The sequence below is a fragment of the Petaurus breviceps genome, unplaced genomic scaffold (genome assembly GCF_028583685.1).
Source record: "Petaurus breviceps papuanus isolate PSGF00001 unplaced genomic scaffold, PetGlider_PUasm1.0 563, whole genome shotgun sequence".
NCBI classification, from domain to species: Eukaryota; Metazoa; Chordata; class Mammalia; order Diprotodontia; family Petauridae; genus Petaurus; species Petaurus breviceps.
The window spans coordinates 1,188,752-1,206,609 of record NW_027186380.1 but is presented as its reverse complement, the minus strand read 5'-3'; the positions used below and the strand labels follow the sequence as shown (position 1 = coordinate 1,206,609).

The window sequence follows — 17,858 nt, the reverse complement described above, 5'->3', positions numbered from 1 at the left end:
TCAAAAGGCCAGCCTGAGCTGCTAAGGATTTCTGAGAGCCAGTCAGAGCTGAGGGCCAGCCAAAGCTACTGAGGCTATTGAGAATTTCCAAGGGCCAGCCAGAGCTGCCAAAGACTGAGGAAGCATGACTGTGATGCTGGTACTTTGTATGAACCTGTTAGTGGCTTTGTTAAGCCTTGTCTCCCCAGGAACAGAGACTGTGAAGGATTTCAGATGGACTAGACACTGTGAGCTCCAACGTGGAGCAGGAACTGCACAGAGAGCTGGACAAGGACCTGGGAGCTATCTGCCTTTGAACCCAGGTGACAGTTTGGTGAATCCAGGTAGGATCTGAGACCATGGAAGAGGATCCAGGGAATCCAAGAGACCACCCTGAGTCAAGCTGAAAGAAGACTTTACTTGGATACTGTGTACTGACTGAGAAACTGTAGTTTACTAGTGACCTAGGGGTGGAGGTTTTGTGTATTTTCTGATGATTTGAATAGAGAATGATGAAGGATGATTGAATGATTGAGTTGATTGAATGACTGATTGACTAAATGATTGAACTTAGTGATTAATGACTGAATAAGTGATTGATTTGTAACTTAGTGTGCCCCATGATTGGAGAACTTTGACTATTGTACTTTGTGTCCCTTAAGGAGGCAAACCTCCTTAAGGATGATTGAATGACTGAGGTGATTGAATGCTTGAGTTACTAAATAATTGTTCTTTGTTGAAAACTTTGTGACCACTATGGTGAAAACTATGTGGCCATCTTAGTGATAAGTTGTTTGAATACTGTATTTTGATTGTCTATGACAAGTTGTAACATTGTGAATGCTGTACCTTGATTTACTGTGAATGTTTTGCTCTGATTTGTTATTGAATAAATAGAGTGTTCACTCTACTGTGTAATCAGAACCTTTAAAGCTTTTCACAGCAGCCATCCTCTGGAAAGCTGCTTGTGCATGGCCTTACAGTTATATATGTAACAATTATGCAAAACATTTCCATATTAATTTTGTATAAGAAGACTCAAATACAAGAAAAAAGTGAAAAAGAAAGTAAAAAACAGCATGCTTTAATCTGTATTCAATCAATATCAGTTTTTTCTCTGGAGGGCTTGTCTTGGATCGTTGTACTGCTGAGAAGAGCTTAGCCATTCACAGTTCTTCACTGAAAAACATAGCTGTTACTGTGTACATGCTCTTAGTTCTGTTCACTGTGCATCAGTTCATGTAAGCCTTTTGACTTTTTCTGAAATTATGTTATTGTTATTCTTATATCACAATAATCTTCCATTACAATCATCATAGCTAACTTTTTTAGTACAATACTGAATTATTGTGGTGATAATAAGTGTCCTTGCTTAACTCTTGATCTTATTGGGAAGGCTTCTAGGTTGCCCCCAGTACTGGTAAGGCTTGCCACTGGTTTTACATAGATACTACTTATTACTTTAAGGAAAGCTCCATTTATTGCTGTGCTCTGTTTCATTAAATATTAAAATTTTCCCTGAAACATTATATTGATTTTTTCGCTAGGTAGGTGATTCTTAGTTGTAATCCTAACTCTTTTGTCTTCTGAAATATCATATTCCAAGCCCTCCACTCCTTTAATGTGGAAGCTGCTAATTCTTGTGTGATACTGACTGTGGCTCCATAGTATCTGAATTATTTCTTTCTAGATGTTTCCAATATTTTTTCCTTGATCACGGAGCTCTGGAATTTGGCAATAATATTCCTGGGAGTTTCCTTTTGTATTCACTTTTATGAGATGATCAATGGACTTTTTCAATTTCAATTTTACCCTCTGGTTGTAAGGGTAGTTTTACTTCATAATTTCTTGAAATATGTCTCTTATTTATCATGTTTTTCAGGTAGTCCAAATTTTCTTAAATTATCTCTCCTTAATCTATTTTCCAAGTCAGTTGTTTTTCTCAGGATATATCTAAAATTTTCATCTTTTTTCATTCTTTTGACTTTCTTTTATTGTTTCTTGATGTCTCACAAAGTCATCGGTTTAAACTTGCCTAATTTTAATTTCTAAGGTAATTTTTAGTGAATTGTTGTATCTGTTTTTTTTTTCCATTTGTCCAACTCTGGTTTTTAAGAAATCCTTCTCTTCAGTGCATTTTTGTGCCTCTCTTTTCCGTTTCATAAGTTATATTTTCAATATTTTTATTGCCTCTTTTACTCAGCTGTTAATGTTCTTTTCTTTATTTTCTTGCATCACTCTCATTTATTTTCCCATTTTCCTTTCCCTCTGCTATTTAATTTTTTACCTTCATTTTGAGCTTTTCTGGGAATTCTTGTGGCAATATGTACAATTCAAATATTTCCTTGAGTTTTTGCTTCTAAGTGTTTTGACTTTGTTGTCTTCTTCAAAGTGTGTGTGTTGACCTCTATCACTATAGTATCTTTTAACAGTCAGGTCCTTTTTGGGGCTGTTGTTTTTTCCTTATATTCTAGATCTGTTGCTTGATTTTATATTAAAGTTGGGTTTTGCTTCTGAGGTGGGGAGGGGGACTTTTCCAAACTTTAGTTTTTTCATGCTGCTGTTTTCAGAGATAGTTCTGGGAGTCTAGAAGTTTTCCTTGCTTCCAAGGTGGTATAATCCATTGAGAGGTGTGATCACTGCTCTCCTGGTTTATGTTCTGGGCTTTTCCATGGAAGGGACTTTGACCTGCTGCAGATGCAAATTCCTTCTCTTGGCCCCAGAAATATGACCAGGTCCCCTTTCCCGGAGCCACAAGCTTTAGTGCCTTTTTCTACCTTTGACCAGGGTTCCTTTTCTTCTGTGAAGGCCCACAAGCACTCTTCTCCATTTTAACACTGTTTTAAGGGCCCCTACTTCCATGTAGCCACAAATGCTAGTGCTTCTCATTACCCTGGAACTGTGACAAGAACCACTGCCACCCGTGTCCCAAGACTCTCCTCTTATCGATTTCTGACCAGTTGTCCTTACATTCTGGAGACTGAGAGCTCCCACAGCTGCTGACACCACCATTGCAGGTGCCTCCAACGCCCCCTGCTGGCATTGCCATGGCATGCACTCTGCTATGGGCTGACTGCCACCTCAGTACCACAGACCTCTCCTGTAGACTTCTTATGTTATCTTGGGCTGGAAAAATGTCTCACCCCAACCTGCTCTGCTGCTCTGGAATTTAATCTGAGGAATTATTTTAAAGTTGTGTGGAGGAAAGTGTTGGGAGTGTTCGACTGAGCTGCTGCCTACTCTGCCGCCATGGCTCCTCCATAAAGGTTTGTTAATTGAGCACTATGTGAATTTCCCTGTGCTAGGTGTCAAGGATATAACTTTAAAAACGCCTTTGTCATTAAGGAAAATTATCAGATACTCAAGCAGTATTATTAACTCTTGTGTAGCAGCAAAATTTCCACTCTGCAAGAACAGAGCCAGGCCTTGATGCGTTTTCTTTGCGTGTTACTTCCTAGATCCTCCAGGCTGTGTGCACCGAGAACTGTGGGTCTGGATTTAGGAAGATGGCCCAGGAGGGACAGCCTGTCTGCTGCTTTGACTGTGCCCAGTGCCCAGAGGGAGAGATTTCCAACCAGAGGTGTGAGTGTTTCAGCATAATGCTCAAGTTCCAAACCTGGGAGATTGGAAGAATGGTGAAGTTCTCACTGGAAAGATAAAAGCCGGGCGGTGGGTGGGTCTGGGCCCCTGCGGGGCGGGGAGGGACCACGTCTGCTGAGGGCTCTGTCCCCCAGCCTAACAAGCTGGCCGAGCTGGGCCTGCCTCCGCTGCGGGAGCCCAAGCAAACAGGAGCCAAGGTGCCCCTGGGCCACAGTGTGCCCCAGGCCGCCATGGCTCCCTCGGACCAACCCAGGCCCACAAGACTCCAGAGCCGGGAGTCCTGGGGCCCCGCCGCCCAAGGACCATCCCTGGACCAAGAACGCGCCGCTCCCGCTGCTGCCTCAGTCCGCTCTCTGGCATGGTGGCCACGGGCCGTGGTGGCCACGGGCCGTGAACACGGCCCATGGTGGTCGCCGCGGGCCATGGTGGTCGCAGCACCTGGTCTGGCCCCGAGCCAGCCGCCTCCACCACCACTGCTGCTGCTGGCTATGCGCACCGAGCCACAAAAATTATAAAAGCAGGGAAACCCAAGACCAAGAAAACCAAGGAGGCTAGTGATTTCAGTGACGTCACAAATTGACCAATACCAAGTGAATTAGTGAACAATAAATTCCAGAATGTCACCAATCGATCAAATAAGAAGCCACAAAGCAGAAAAGAAAAGGAAGAGAAGACTGAAGAGAGAACCAAGATTGAAAGTAAAGCAAACCGTGGAGCAATGCTTGATGGCCTGGGAGAAAATGTCTTAGAGGACGAGGCCCAGGCAAACAATCAAAGAAAGAGAGCTGGCTAATAAGCCCAAGAGGGAGCCACTTCCTTTAGATGATGTAAGACCTGAGAACCAAGAAAGCCCAGGATCCCCAAAAAGCTCAAGATTTCAACCAGAAGCAAGAAAGTCAGCGCGTAACAACCGCCAATATGACTCAGGAAGGAAGTTGGAGACAGAATGGAGAGAAGAGAGGACATCAAGAGGAAGGTTCCAGTGTGAGAAGAGGACAAGGCCGGAGAAGAGGAGGAAGCAGAGGAAATCCTCCAATGAACTTTGAATATTCTCAAATATTCTCGAAAACAGCATGGTGAAAGAACTGTTCAACCATTTATACCAGAACTTTATACTAGCATGGTGTATTACTATAGAGCTCAGATGTATTCTGTATTCTTATTCTTGCTTGAAGAATACATTAAGAGCACAATGAATACTACTTCAGTATAGAAAATTTGGTGTGGGACTTCTTTCTTAGGAGGAAGATGAACGAACAAGGTTTCTTGCCTATTTCTCTGATTGCCAATTTCCACCATGTTCAGGCCTTGACAACAAATGTTAATCTCATGTTAGAGGCTTTGAAAGACATACAGAAGTGGAAATAATGGACCAGAAGATGAGGAAAAAAGTGGAACCAAAAGAAATGGCCCATTCCAGGCCCTCCTCCACCTAATGTGCCACAAACTGAGTTCTCTCAGCTCATAGACTGCCCAGAGTTCATACCAGGCAAAGCCTTTGGCTCACATTCTGGTAAGCCGGCTTTTCTTTCTCCAGAAGAGACAGTTTAGCAGTAGGAAAGGCTATGTGGCCCAATCTTCCTGTTCCTTTATTTGCTTCTTTTTTTGGATTCAATAGAAAGAATAAAGTCCACACTATGACTTTCCATGCCCTGAGTTTCATTCATGTAATTCCCATAGAGAGCTACAAATTACCAAAAGCAGGGATCTGAGAATTAAAGCTGAAACTGTATTTTTCACTCACCTCTCATTCTATTTGATTTGTTTTCATTCTTTTGGTAGACATGAAGTTTCTGCCTAACTGCTTTTGATTTTGATGATTATTTAATCATATTTTTGTAAATTAATAAGGAAACAATTAGAGGATTTTCAGATACAACATGCCACCTTTTCCCCCAAGTAAATTTAATATTGGAATATTCCAGGTGTTTATCCTTGGAAAGTATTCTTTTATCCACCATACAGGTATAGTAGAGCACGTGTGATTCCAATGTAAACTTCCCTTAATTTTCCTGCCTATGCGCTTCAACCTTGACTTGAAGGGACATAGACCTTGTCTACATGCTGGTTAAAGCAGAGTTAGGGCCTATCTATAAGGTTATTCTCACTTTGTGGATTAAAAACTGGTTGTGACTTCCACTTCACAAACTGCTGTGTGTTAGTTTCCTGGAGCATCCTTAAGGCATGTCTCCTCAGGAAAAATGTGTACTAGAACTTTTTTCAGTCAGTGGGATGATCTGATGTACTTGGATGTCATGTGAATGGAATATGCAGTGGAATGGGTGAGTCATTGAAAAGTCAATCATTACTTTTGGAGCTATGTGGTGCAGCGGATCTGAAACTGGGACTGCCCTCCTCTGCACAAGAAAGCCTGCTTTCTGACACCTATTGCAGGAGTGTGCTTCGACACTACAATGGAGAGTCTTGCCTGTGAGATGGTGTTAAGGTGGACCAGAGGATTGCTGTTGTCTTAGAAACTCTGCCCGTTAACAGGGAAGTGGGCTGCATCGGCTCCTCTTTTCAGGATGAGGGAAAGTCTACAGCTGTCATTCTGGAAATCTAGCAAGTGTGTGTGGTTTCCTGCCAGGTTTGTGTGCATCTGCAGTGTTACAGAAATAGGTGTGAAAATGAAGGCATTTTCCAAACTGAGGTTGTTTGATCACCCATCTATCCTTCATCAGCTGCTCACTACTTACAGAAGCTATGTAATTAAATGTAGACTGATGGAGTCTCACATGTATTCATGAGTGTAGATTCTCTAAAGAATTTAGGAATGTCTTACAATTTATTTTTTTTTAATACAGAAAAGGAAAAAGACACGCATTAATTGTATTCTTGATGGTCTTTCAAATACTGGTGCAGTCAGTAGTGATATTGGGCACTCTCAAGAGTTATTTTGACTTTTCTGATCTACCTTTGATTGTCCAACCTATTGATTTTCACTTCTGTGCCTCTGTGATCCCAGCAAATACCAAATTGAAGGAAAGATGACACTGCCTCCTGACAAGGGATTAATGTATGTTGTTTGGGCATGTCAGAGATTACTCTCCCTTACTATGCAAAACAGCATGGGAGTCAAGATAAAAGGTTTTTAACCTGACCTAAGAGCAGGAATTTCAGAGTTGATAGTCCAATAATGTTGCCATGGAAAATACCATTTGCAGGATAGACGGGAAACTGGTCAGCCAGATTGAAGATGCCATCAGCCTATTAAGTCATCCTTGCATTATTAATAAAAAATAATATCATAAAAAAGAAAGATGGGAGCTCATGAGATTAGTGGGTTTTGTTGTGATGTGGAATCTCAGGGTTACTTCTCAATTACACTTCCATTATTAGTAGTGGTGTAGAGAATTTTACCTCATCTGTTAGTAGTTTGGATTTCTTCCTCTGTGCACTGGTTATGCCTATCCTTTAACCATTTATCCATTGGATAGAGGTCTCCTTTTTCTACCAGCTCCTCCCCAATTACTAACAGACATACTGTAAGGTCCAGAATTTCCCCTGACTGAGGAATCCTGTGCCTCCTCCACAACCATGGGGTGCTCTTTCTGATACCAAGGGGAGAGGCCAAGGATCTCCAGAATGATTAAAGGTATTTAATCAATCATTATGAATACTAACAAAATAGAGATGATCTTCATTCTGGGGTGGCAGCCAGACAGTTCAGTGGATCCTTACCAAAAAAAAGAAATCGTGTGGTAATTATAGAAAACAGAAAAAGTGAGGAAGAACTAGAGTGATTACTATTGATTTGTGGATATTTGGTGTTTTCTGCTTAGTAATGAGCTTGGGTGTTATGCCAGTGTTGTGCCCAAAAATAAGATATGAGATAAAAACAATTTGATTTTCTCAATTTTCCACTTTTTGTCAAGGTGAGACTTGTACAGTGATGATTATCAACCCACCACCAATGTCCATTTAATTAAAATTTCATCTTAGAATCCAGATGTCCTATGTACTTGTTTGGTTTTTGAAACATTGTTTTTCAGGACAATCTGGAAAATGTCTTGTCCACAGGAGCAACTCCTGAGTAGAATTTTTTCTGGTTCATGGTTGCTTATGGAAACTCCTTAGATTTTCCTGCAATTTAAAAAAATAACAATTTATTTTTTGTTTTCAACATTCACTTCTATAAGATTTTGAGTTCTTAATTTTCTTCCCATCTCTTCCCTCCTCCTTCCCCAAGACAGCATGCGATCTGATATAGGCTATGCATGTACAATCATATTTAACATTTCCACATTAGCCATGTTGCATAGAACAATTAGAATATAACATAAAAACCATGAGAAAATATGCTTAGATCTGCATTCAGACTCCATAGTTCTTTTTCTGGATATGGATTGCATTTTCCCTCATGAATCTTTTGGAATTGTCTTACATCATTGCATTTCTCAGAAGAGCGAAGGCTATCAAAGTTGGTCCTTGCACAATGTTGCTGTTACTGTGTACCATGTTTCAATGGTTGTTCTCACTTCACTCAGCATCAATTTGTGTAAGTCTTTCCAGGTTTTTCTGAAGTCTGCCTGCTCATCGTTTCTTTTTTATTAAATTTATTTACTATTAGTTTACAACATTCAGTTCCACAAGTTTTTGAGTTCCAAATTTTCTCCTCCCCCTCTCTCCCTTTCCTCCTCTCTCCCTCTCCCCCTCCCCCCCACCCAATGCAGCACACAATCTGATATAGGTTCTATGAATAATGAGGAAGAAACAAAGCAAAACAAAACAAAAAAGAGAGAACAAGTAGTTTGCTTTAATCTGCATTCAGACTCCATAATTCTTTCTCTGAATGTAGAAGCCTTTTCTGAGTCCTTTGAAGTTGTCTTATACTTGCATTGCTGAGATGCTGCTCATAATTTCTTATAGGACAATAGTATTCAATTACATTCATATATCACAACCTGTTCAGCCATTCCCCAATCGATGGGCATCCCGTCAATTTTCAATTCTTGGCCGCCACAAAAAGAGTTGCTATAAATATGTTTGTACATGTGGGTCCTTTTTCCACTTTTATGATGGCTTTGGGATACAGATCTAGAAGTGTTTTTGCTAGATCAAAGGGTATGCAGAGTTTTATAACCCCTTTTTTATATCAATTTCTTTTTTATTAGCCAGACCCTGAAGAACTCTCTCATGTCTCCTACTGTCCCTACCAAAAGAGTCATTGCATATAACAAAAAATATTTTTTAATGATATAAAGAAAAAGGAAGCAAAAATCGGCATAACTGGTCAATATAGTGAGAGAATGTTTGATGCTTTGGGTTGTTATTTTCATTTAACTTGTTATATTTAGGGTATATTTGATTCTCTTTGCATCACTTCATGTAGATCTTTCCATGTTTCTCTGTATTTATAACCTCTGAATCCCTTTTTTCTAAAAGAAGTTTTTTATGTCTTTTTTTAAGTCACCAGAGTTTCTCCCCATATTCCTCTGATTCCCCCTATAAAAGAGCCATCCCATATAATAGTCATTTTAAGATAAAAAAGAAAAAGACTAAAATATGGAAATGGCTTATGATTCATTAATATACTTTAAAAGTCTGAAATATGTACAAAATACAACACTTGTGCATGTCTATTATCTGAAAAAAAAGTTGGAGTAACAATGTCTTTTTATATATTGATTGTAATATATATTTTATATATCATATGTTTTATATAATATATATTACATATATTATATATTATATATATATATAATTGTATATAGGATGATCTTATGATCATCAGAATAAAACATAACCACTCCCAGGTTTTATGTCATTACCTACTTCTTTGACCCCGATGATAGAGTTCAGAGAGGACATGTGTATTATCTCCTCATATAAGAATGTAACCAGTGCGGGGGAAGAGTCAAGACGGCGGAGTAGAAACATGACCTCCCCACTGCTCCGGCTTCCACCTTCCCCAATCCATGTAAAAAAGGGACTCTAAACAAACTTTGGAGCTGCAGAAACCACAAAATGACACAGAGGAGCTAACATCCCACTGAGGACAGCCCAGCAGGCCTGCAGGAATCAGCCAGCACAGAGCTCTGAGAGACAAGCCCAGGCCCATGTGAGCCAGAGGTTTTAGCCCAAGGGCGGGCCTGACCAGCCTCGGGCAGGAGGGACTCCAGATCAGCAACATCTGTGGCCGTTTCCAGATTTATCAACACATAGATGTGAAAGACAAAGTGAGAGGTCAGTGCAGTCTGGACTATGGGACCCAGTAAGTGGGAGTGCATGGCTTTTGCCCCGGGGTGAGAAGCCACCAAAGCTAGCACAGCCAGCCAGCACCACGTGGCAGCTTCAGCTCCTGGCCTGCAGAGTGTAGGGGGACCAAGCACCAGTCTGAGGGGTAATCACTCTTGCTTTAACCTGCTTGGATCTGGATTGCAGGACAAAAAGGAGCAAAGCATGGAACAGGAAGAAGACAGTGAAATCAGAACTCCTGCACCAAAAGCTTCAAAGGAAAATACAAGCTGGTTACAGGCCATAGAGGACCTTAAGAAGTGGATAAGAGAAGTGGAGGGAAAATTGGAAAGAGAAATGAGAACAATGCAAGAAAATTACAAAATGAGAGTCAACAGCCTCACTGAGGAAAATACTATCTTAAAAAATAGACTAACTCAAATGGCAAAAGAGGCTCAAAAAGGCAATGAGGAGAAGAATGCCTTAAAAAGCCAAATTTGCCAGATGGAAAAAGAATCTCAAAAGCTCAATGAGGAGAATCATTGCTTCAGAATTAGATTGGAGCAAATGGAAGCTAATGATTTTATAAGAAATCAAGATGCTGCTAAACAGATCCAAACAAATGAAAGAATAGAAGGCAATGTGAAACATCTCATGGGAAAAATCACTGAGACCTGGAAAATAGATCCAGGAGAGATCATTTAAAAATTATTGGACTACCTGAAAGCCATGATCAAAGTAAGAACCTAGAAATCATCCTCCAGGAAGTTCTCAAAGAAAACTGCCCTGATGTTTTAGAACCAGAGGGCAAAGTGGAGGTTGAAAGAATCCAACGATCACCTCCTGGAAAAGATCCCAAAAAGAAAACTCCTAGGAATATTATAGCCATGTTCCAGAATTCCCAGATTAAGGAGAGAATATTACAAGAAGCCAGGAAGAAACAATTTGAATATTATGAAAACAAAATCAGGATAATCTAGAATCTGGCAGCTTCTACACTGAGGGATCAAAGGGCTTGGAATATGATATTCCAGAGGTCAAAGTAGCTGGGATTAAAACCAAGAGTCACCTACCCAGCAAAACTGAGTATCATGTTTCAGGGGAAAATATGGTCATTCAGTGGAATAGAGGACTTTCAAGCACTCTTGCTGAAAAAAACGGAGTTGAATAGAAAATTTGACATTCAGATACAAGAAGCAAGAGAAGCATAAGAAGGTAAACAGGGAAAAGAAATCATAAGGAACTTATCAAAGTGGAACTATTAACATTTCCACATGGAAAAACAATAATTGTAACTTATGAAACTTTTCTCAGTAGTTGAAGGGAATAGAAATATATATATGTCTGTATATGAGGGTATATGGGCATATGAATTCATATGTGAATGTGTGTATACATGTTTACAGATACACATAGATAGAGGGCACAGGACCAATTTAACAGGAAGGGATGCTACTTAAAAGGTGAAATTAAGATGTGAGAGAGGAATATAATGAGAGGAGATGGGGAGAGACGGATTGGGGTAAACTATCTCATACAGAAGAGGCAAGGGAAAATGGTTACAATGGAGGGGAAGAATAGGAAAGCAAAAGGGAAGGGGTCAACCTTATTCCCATTGAATTTGGCTTGAGGAGGGAATGAAATAAACACTAAATAGGGTATCTCACCCTCCAGGAGAGTGGGGGGGAAGGGGATGAGAGGGGGGATGACAGAAGGGAGGGCGGGATCAAAGCAGAGAATAGAACAAGTGGGAGGTGGGATGGGAGGGAGGGAAATATAGTCAGTCTTTTACAATATATCTACTATGTTATTGTTTTGCATTAGCCACACATGTGCAACCTATACTGAACTGCTTTTCTTCCCAGTAAGGGTGGGTGACAAGGGAGGAAGGGAATGAATCTAATGATTCTTAAATGTTTTCTCTTTCATTTATTTTTGCTATGAGATACTTAAAATTTCCCTCTATATTTTTAGTCTTTTGACTTGTTTTTTGTTTTTGTTTTTTAAAGCAATTGGGGTTAAGTAACTTGCTCAAGGTTACACGGCCAGGTGTTTCTGGGTGGGTGCTAAGTGTCTGAGCCCATATTCGATCCCCAGGTCATCCCGACACTGGAGCCAGTGCTCTTACTCACTGTGCTACCTGGCCACCCCTTTGATTTGGTTTTAAGGTTTCTTCTTGTCCTTTGGAGTCAACTGATTTCCATTTGGTCTGTTCTTATTTTCAGAGTACTTGTTTCTTGGACAAGATTTTGTGCCTCTTATACCAAGCTGTAAATTTCCTTTCAAATTCTTTCTTCTGTAGTTCTCAATTATTTTACAATTTCCCTCCTCTAGAACTCCAATTTTATTAATTTTTTTATTCTTTAATAAAAATTAATTGATCTCTTCCAGGAATTCTAATTGAAATTGTTACCAACCTCTCCAACATTGACTATTTTCCTCTTTTATCACACCTGTAAGTATACAGAAAGTGAGAAAAACCTCAAGGTCTGTTCTTTTATCTGTTTGTGGATATTTTGGAGTCACTTGCTTCCTCTGGATTTATGTGTTGAGTTTTCCTGTTAAATTTTTTGTGATATTCTTTTTTTCTTGTTCTTTCTTCTAGCCTACCACATGACTTTGGGCCTACCCAAATTAGGGTTAGGCTCTAGACACTTCAGGAGAGGATGTCTGGGCTGATCCTATTGCTGTTTTCTTGGGGTGTTGATTGTTATGTTATTCCAAATTCACAAGGAGAGCTCAGTCTGAGGGCCTATAAGCTTTCAATGCTCCCAAAGTGATTGTATCCAAAACTAACTGCTCTCCACACAGTCTGACCTCCAAAAATACCCAATCTGGCTTTGAAGCTAAGCCAGAATGCAAAGTGAAATAGATTATTTTCTTTTTTGTTTTGTTTTTCCTCTCTCATGGTTTCTTCCATTTGTTATAATTCTTCTATGCAACATGATTGATGTGAAAATGTGTTTAATAGGAATGTATGTGTAGAACCCATATCACACTATATTCCCGTCATGGGGAGGGAGTAGGGAGGAAAGGGGAGAAAATTTAAAATTTATCAAAGTATATGTTGTAAACTAAAAATAGGTAAATTAATAAATTTTTAAAAATTAGAAAACCAAATGTGATTGAATGAAAGCAAGAGAAGCAACTTCTAATCTATTCTTCATTCATCCTGGCCTCCCTGTGCACTTCATGGCCTCTCTGTTGTTCTCTTATCCCTTTCTCTCCATGGATATGGCCATTCCATACCAGGCTTTTCTCACCACTTACCTTGTCTTGGTAAGGGTGGGCTTCCTTTCAATTTCACCCATTCCAAATGGGCTGAAGTAGTGGTCCTTACTTTCTTCGTGATCAGAGTTCTCATACTATTTAGAGTAAATCTATTCCTCAAGCCTTATCTTACATTACTCTGCTTCTTCAGATCTCCTTTCCATCCAAACTGGACTAATGTCTGTCCTCCAAATTTCATTTTCTATTCCTTTCCCCTGTGAGTTTTTCTTACCATTTCTGTCTACTGACATTCTCATCTTCCTTCACAATTCATGTAATTTCCTTTCACTAAACCTTGCCCAGTTGATTCTCTTCCCCTCATCTACTCACTTTCAGTTTACACATTTGTCTATATGTTGAATCTCACCAGGAAAATAAGTATAAGATTCATGAGGTCAGGCACTGTTGTGCTTTTTTACTTTGTTTCCCCACTGCCTAGTACAAGGTCTTGGATATAATGGATTCTTAATGCTTTTTTGTTTGCTAAACTGCAGATATGGACAATTGTGTAAAGTGCCCAGAAGATCAATATCCAAACAGGGAGAAGGACCAGTGTCTCCCAAAGGTAGAGACCTTTCTCAGTGTCCAAGAGCCTTTGGGATGGACGCTGACCTGCATGGCTCTCTCCTTCTCTCTCCTCACACTTCTGATCCTCATTATCTTTGTGAAGCATCAAGACACTCCCATCGTGAAGGCCAACAACCGGACTCTCAGCTACATACTTCTCACCTCTCTCATCTTCTGCTTCCTCTGTTCTTTACTTTTCATTGGTCGTCCTACCACAGCCAAATGCCTTCTTCAGCAAACAGTATTTGGAGTCGTGTTCACAGTGGCAATTTCCTCTATTTTGGCCAAAACCATCATGGTGGTTCTGGCTTTTAAAGCCACGAGACCAGGCAGCAGGATGAGTATGTGGCTGCAGCCTAAGGTGTCCAATTCTCTAGCCTTCCTCTGCTCTGTGATCCAAGTGATTCTCTGTGGGATCTGGCTGGGGACCTCACCTCCCTCCTTAGGTACAGACACTCACTCTGAGCCTGGACACATCATCATTGAGTGTAAGGAGGGCTCTTCCATTGCCTTCTACTGTGTCCTGGGCTACATGGGCATCCTGGCCCTGGGCAGCTTCATGGTGGCTTTCCTGGTCAGGAACCTTCCTGACATTTTCAATGAAGCCAAGTTCATCACTTTTAGCATGCTGGTTTTCTGCAGTGTGTGGATCTCTTTCCTCCCCACATACCAGAGCTCCAAGGGGAAGGCCATGGTGGCCGTGGAGGTTTTTGCCATCTTGGCTTCTAGTGCTGGGTTACTGGGCTGCATCTTTTTCCCCAAGTGCTATGTGATCCTGCTGAGGCCAGAGAGGAACACTGTGGAATATTTAAGGAATAAAGCAGATTCTAGAGCCAGGAACTTGACCCCAGAGGCTCTTCCTGGTCATAAAGAGACATGAGAAATACTGAATAAAGCATCAATATTAGCTTCAAGTAACTGTCATTTAATATGTTGGTGATACCTACCCCTTGCTTTATCTTACTGGTTAAGTCATCTTTCCAACCTTTGCCACTGCTCTTACTGGAACAGAGACTTTCAGATTCAGCCCTTATATTTGAAGGTATAATAAGCAAAGGTTTTTTTTTTTCCCTTCACTTCCTAGGTTCTGGACATCCTTGGGATCTTCTAGAACTTACTGCCTCCTAGCTAGCTGCCCTGACTACCCTACATCACTGGTTCAATTTCTTCATCACCTCTTGCCTGAGTTCCTTATCTATAGAAAGTCCTTCCCTCTTCATCTGTCTTCATTTTAAGGACTCAATTCCTTTCAAAATTCATTTTGCTATTCTGTTCTGCAGCTCTAAATGCCACTGCAGTTCCCCAATGAACTTACCCCACTAGTAGCCCAGCCATTTTCACCTAAGACAGATGGCAAGTGTCACTCCTTACAGAACCTGCATTAGGAAAAGACCCTGCCCTGAAATAAGAAGCTTACAACATTCTGCTTTGTATCATACTTCATTTGCATTTGGCTTATGTTCCATACTATGGTATTATCTCCTTGAGTACAAAGTCTGGTTTTTTTTTCTTTGTATTTCCAGCACCAAGCAGAATGTCTTGCCCACATTTACCAAACATTTTATAAATTAACATTGATTTGATTGATCTCTCTTATAAGATCATAGAGCTGGAATGGAACAGAGAGGTCATATAATCCAACATCTTCATTTTATCAGTGAGGAAACTGAGTCCCAAGAGGTGACGCGTTTTTGCCTGAGGTCATATACCAGTAAAGACAAGGTCAGGATTTGAATCTAGGGTCTTCCAAAAAAAAAAAAGCCATCACTCATCTCAGTGTACTATATGTAGTGCCAATGCAATATTTACAACACCCACAATGACAATAAAGATCGTGATTATATCAGGTGGCTAGGTGGTGCAGTGAATAGAGCACCATTCCTGGAGTCATGAGGACCTGCGTTCAAATCCGGCCTCAAACACTTGACACAATTACTAGCCGTGTGACTTTGGGCAAGTCACTTAACCCCATTTGCAATCCCAAAATAGGCAAAAAAAAAAAGACCATGACTATAAATATTACATGACATTTGATAGTAAAATATACCAAACTCTCCACATAGAGGAAAGAACAGAAGCATTTATTTAGACACCAGAAACCCAAAACTAGTAAGACCATTTCATCACAGTACCAAAGATATTAAGAAGCCATGATAACACTGAGAGCCACAGCATCCTTGACCCTTCCCACAAACCAATACAAGATCAATATTTACACAGAAATCTCTCTCTCTCCTTGCCTGAGCACCTCTCTTTCCCACTGTCTCTCTGGCTCTGGCTCCCAGCTTCCTATGAGCTCTGTTTCCCTTCAGCAAACTCCTCCCACTGAAGGCTCCCTGTGACTACATTCAGCCTATTAGGGGACAGAGTTTACTTTCAAAGCAAGGCAAGGTCTTCAAATTCCCCCTAGGTCTATTAAGGGGCAGGGAAGATCTTCAAATTCCCATTCCCATTACACTATGTCACCCCTCTAGTTTATGTCTTCATCTTAATCCCATGAATGCATATTCCCAGAATTATAATAAGTGAAAATGGCTTATATTTTGATTGTTCTTGACTCTGAGCTACTTTTTTATTCATTATCTATTTCTCAAAATGAGCCACATGTTAGAACTCCAATATTCTGAATGCTCAGTCAGCTCACACACTCTGCATCTCAGGTTCTCTCTTGCCCATTGTCTCAATCTTAGTGGGGACCACATGAGGATTAGCTCCCCTAATTAGACATGAGGCATGAGTTCAGATCTTAGTGAAGATGATTCTCCTCAAACACCATTTATTTTATATTCAGTAGCATTCAAGATTAATTAGAGGAATATAGCCTTGATTCTTGAGGTCAAATTTGATGTTCAAGTCGTTACCAGGAATTTTTCAACATGGGTGAAAAATTGCTGTTGTTAAGGATAATATAGTGGCCACCCTCTGGAGGGGCAGCCAGCACAGTGGAACAGTACAGTCACAAGTAGAACTACATTAGGAGAAGGAGTAAAGGCATAGCCCAGGATGGGCTCCCTAGGATGGCACCCTAAGATTTCTGTGGGTAGTTATGCCACTCAGTGGCCAGCAGAGGTCCACCAACTCAGACTTGAAATCAGCAGTATGCCAGAGGGAAAATATTCTTTCTAACCCATTTCCCCAGAGGAAACACATCCTCCATCCTATGTTCTTTCTCTGGGGCAGAGCCTCATCCATCTCATGCAATGGGCTTTGCTCAATGTAGTCTTAGCCTTCTGAATTCTGAACCTAAAAATTCCACATCAGAACTATGGTCACATGACTCCTAGATAAGATGTGGAGCCCTTTGCCTTATTCTTGTTTCCATATCCCCACAGTCATACCTTAACACCTTTCCCATCACACAGCCTACACCTTAGTTCATTCATTTTAACTTCTCACTTGTTTCAATGGAATGCATTGTTTGCTGCTTCTAGAATTGGCATGAGAAGCATCTAGGTATCTGCTTAAGTATCTCGAAATTTCTGGCGTCTGAGGTCTGTGCAAGTATGAATCCTAACAAAAGCCATCACTTCTAAGAATCACATTCCACCTTCACAACAGTGAAGAGGGCCAAGCAAAAGGATTTAGGAGGCGGGAGCCAAGATGGCCAAGTGAAATGAGCATTTAGCCCTCCAAACAGAACTTTCTAAAGACCTTTCTTTAGAATGTACTCTATCAAATTCTGAGCAGGATAACCAAAAAATGTCACAGTGAGGCATCTTTTAAGGTGAGGATAGCTTGGAAGGCCAGAAAGAGAGGTGGGGGGGAGGAGCTGGTAAGAAGCCCTTTGTGGTGTTAACATTATTCACTAATGAAAGTGGAAGGAACAATAGTGGCAGTGCCATTGGGATCACTTAGTATTCAGGGATGGTAAAGACTATGATGAATTTAGGTAAGCACCTGGTCATAAAGACACTATAGTGGTAGCCTTTCATACAGAGGACTAGGCACACTTTGGCAGTCCCTTTACCCGTTATCTAGTCCTGCTTCTTAATTCCAGAGTGAAGAAGCACACTTGCAGCTTGTGATGACATAGCAGCAGAGATCCTATCTGGGCAAGGACCAGAATGTGAACCAGCAGGACAATGAGTAGAAGTCTACCAAGATTACACAACGTCAGAAGCACTGAAAGTATAGCTCCCCAGATCAAACTATAGAACTTCAGTTTACCTCCCTACCCCCAAGATGATGAGTAAAGTCCAACTCTAACATCAAGTAGAGAGTGACAAAATCCCCTGGAAAATGAAGAAATACTGAGGAAGAGAGGG

At 40.7% G+C, this 17,858-nt stretch overlaps 1 protein-coding gene and 1 pseudogene across 1 annotated transcript in view; both read left to right on the top strand.

Annotated features, from left to right (window-relative positions):
• The window catches only part of LOC138173119 (vomeronasal type-2 receptor 26-like), a 32,969-nt gene extending 18,496 nt beyond the window's left edge, over positions 1-14,473 (top strand). The window contains exons 5-6 of the mRNA XM_069103041.1: positions 3,438-3,561; positions 13,521-14,473. Coding sequence (XP_068959142.1) covers positions 3,438-3,561; positions 13,521-14,473 — 1,077 coding nt within the window. The remainder of the gene's footprint in view (positions 1-3,437; positions 3,562-13,520) is intronic.
• LOC138173116 (la-related protein 1B-like) lies at positions 3,579-5,130 on the top strand (annotated as a pseudogene).
• Positions 14,474-17,858: the final 3,385 nt, after the last annotated feature.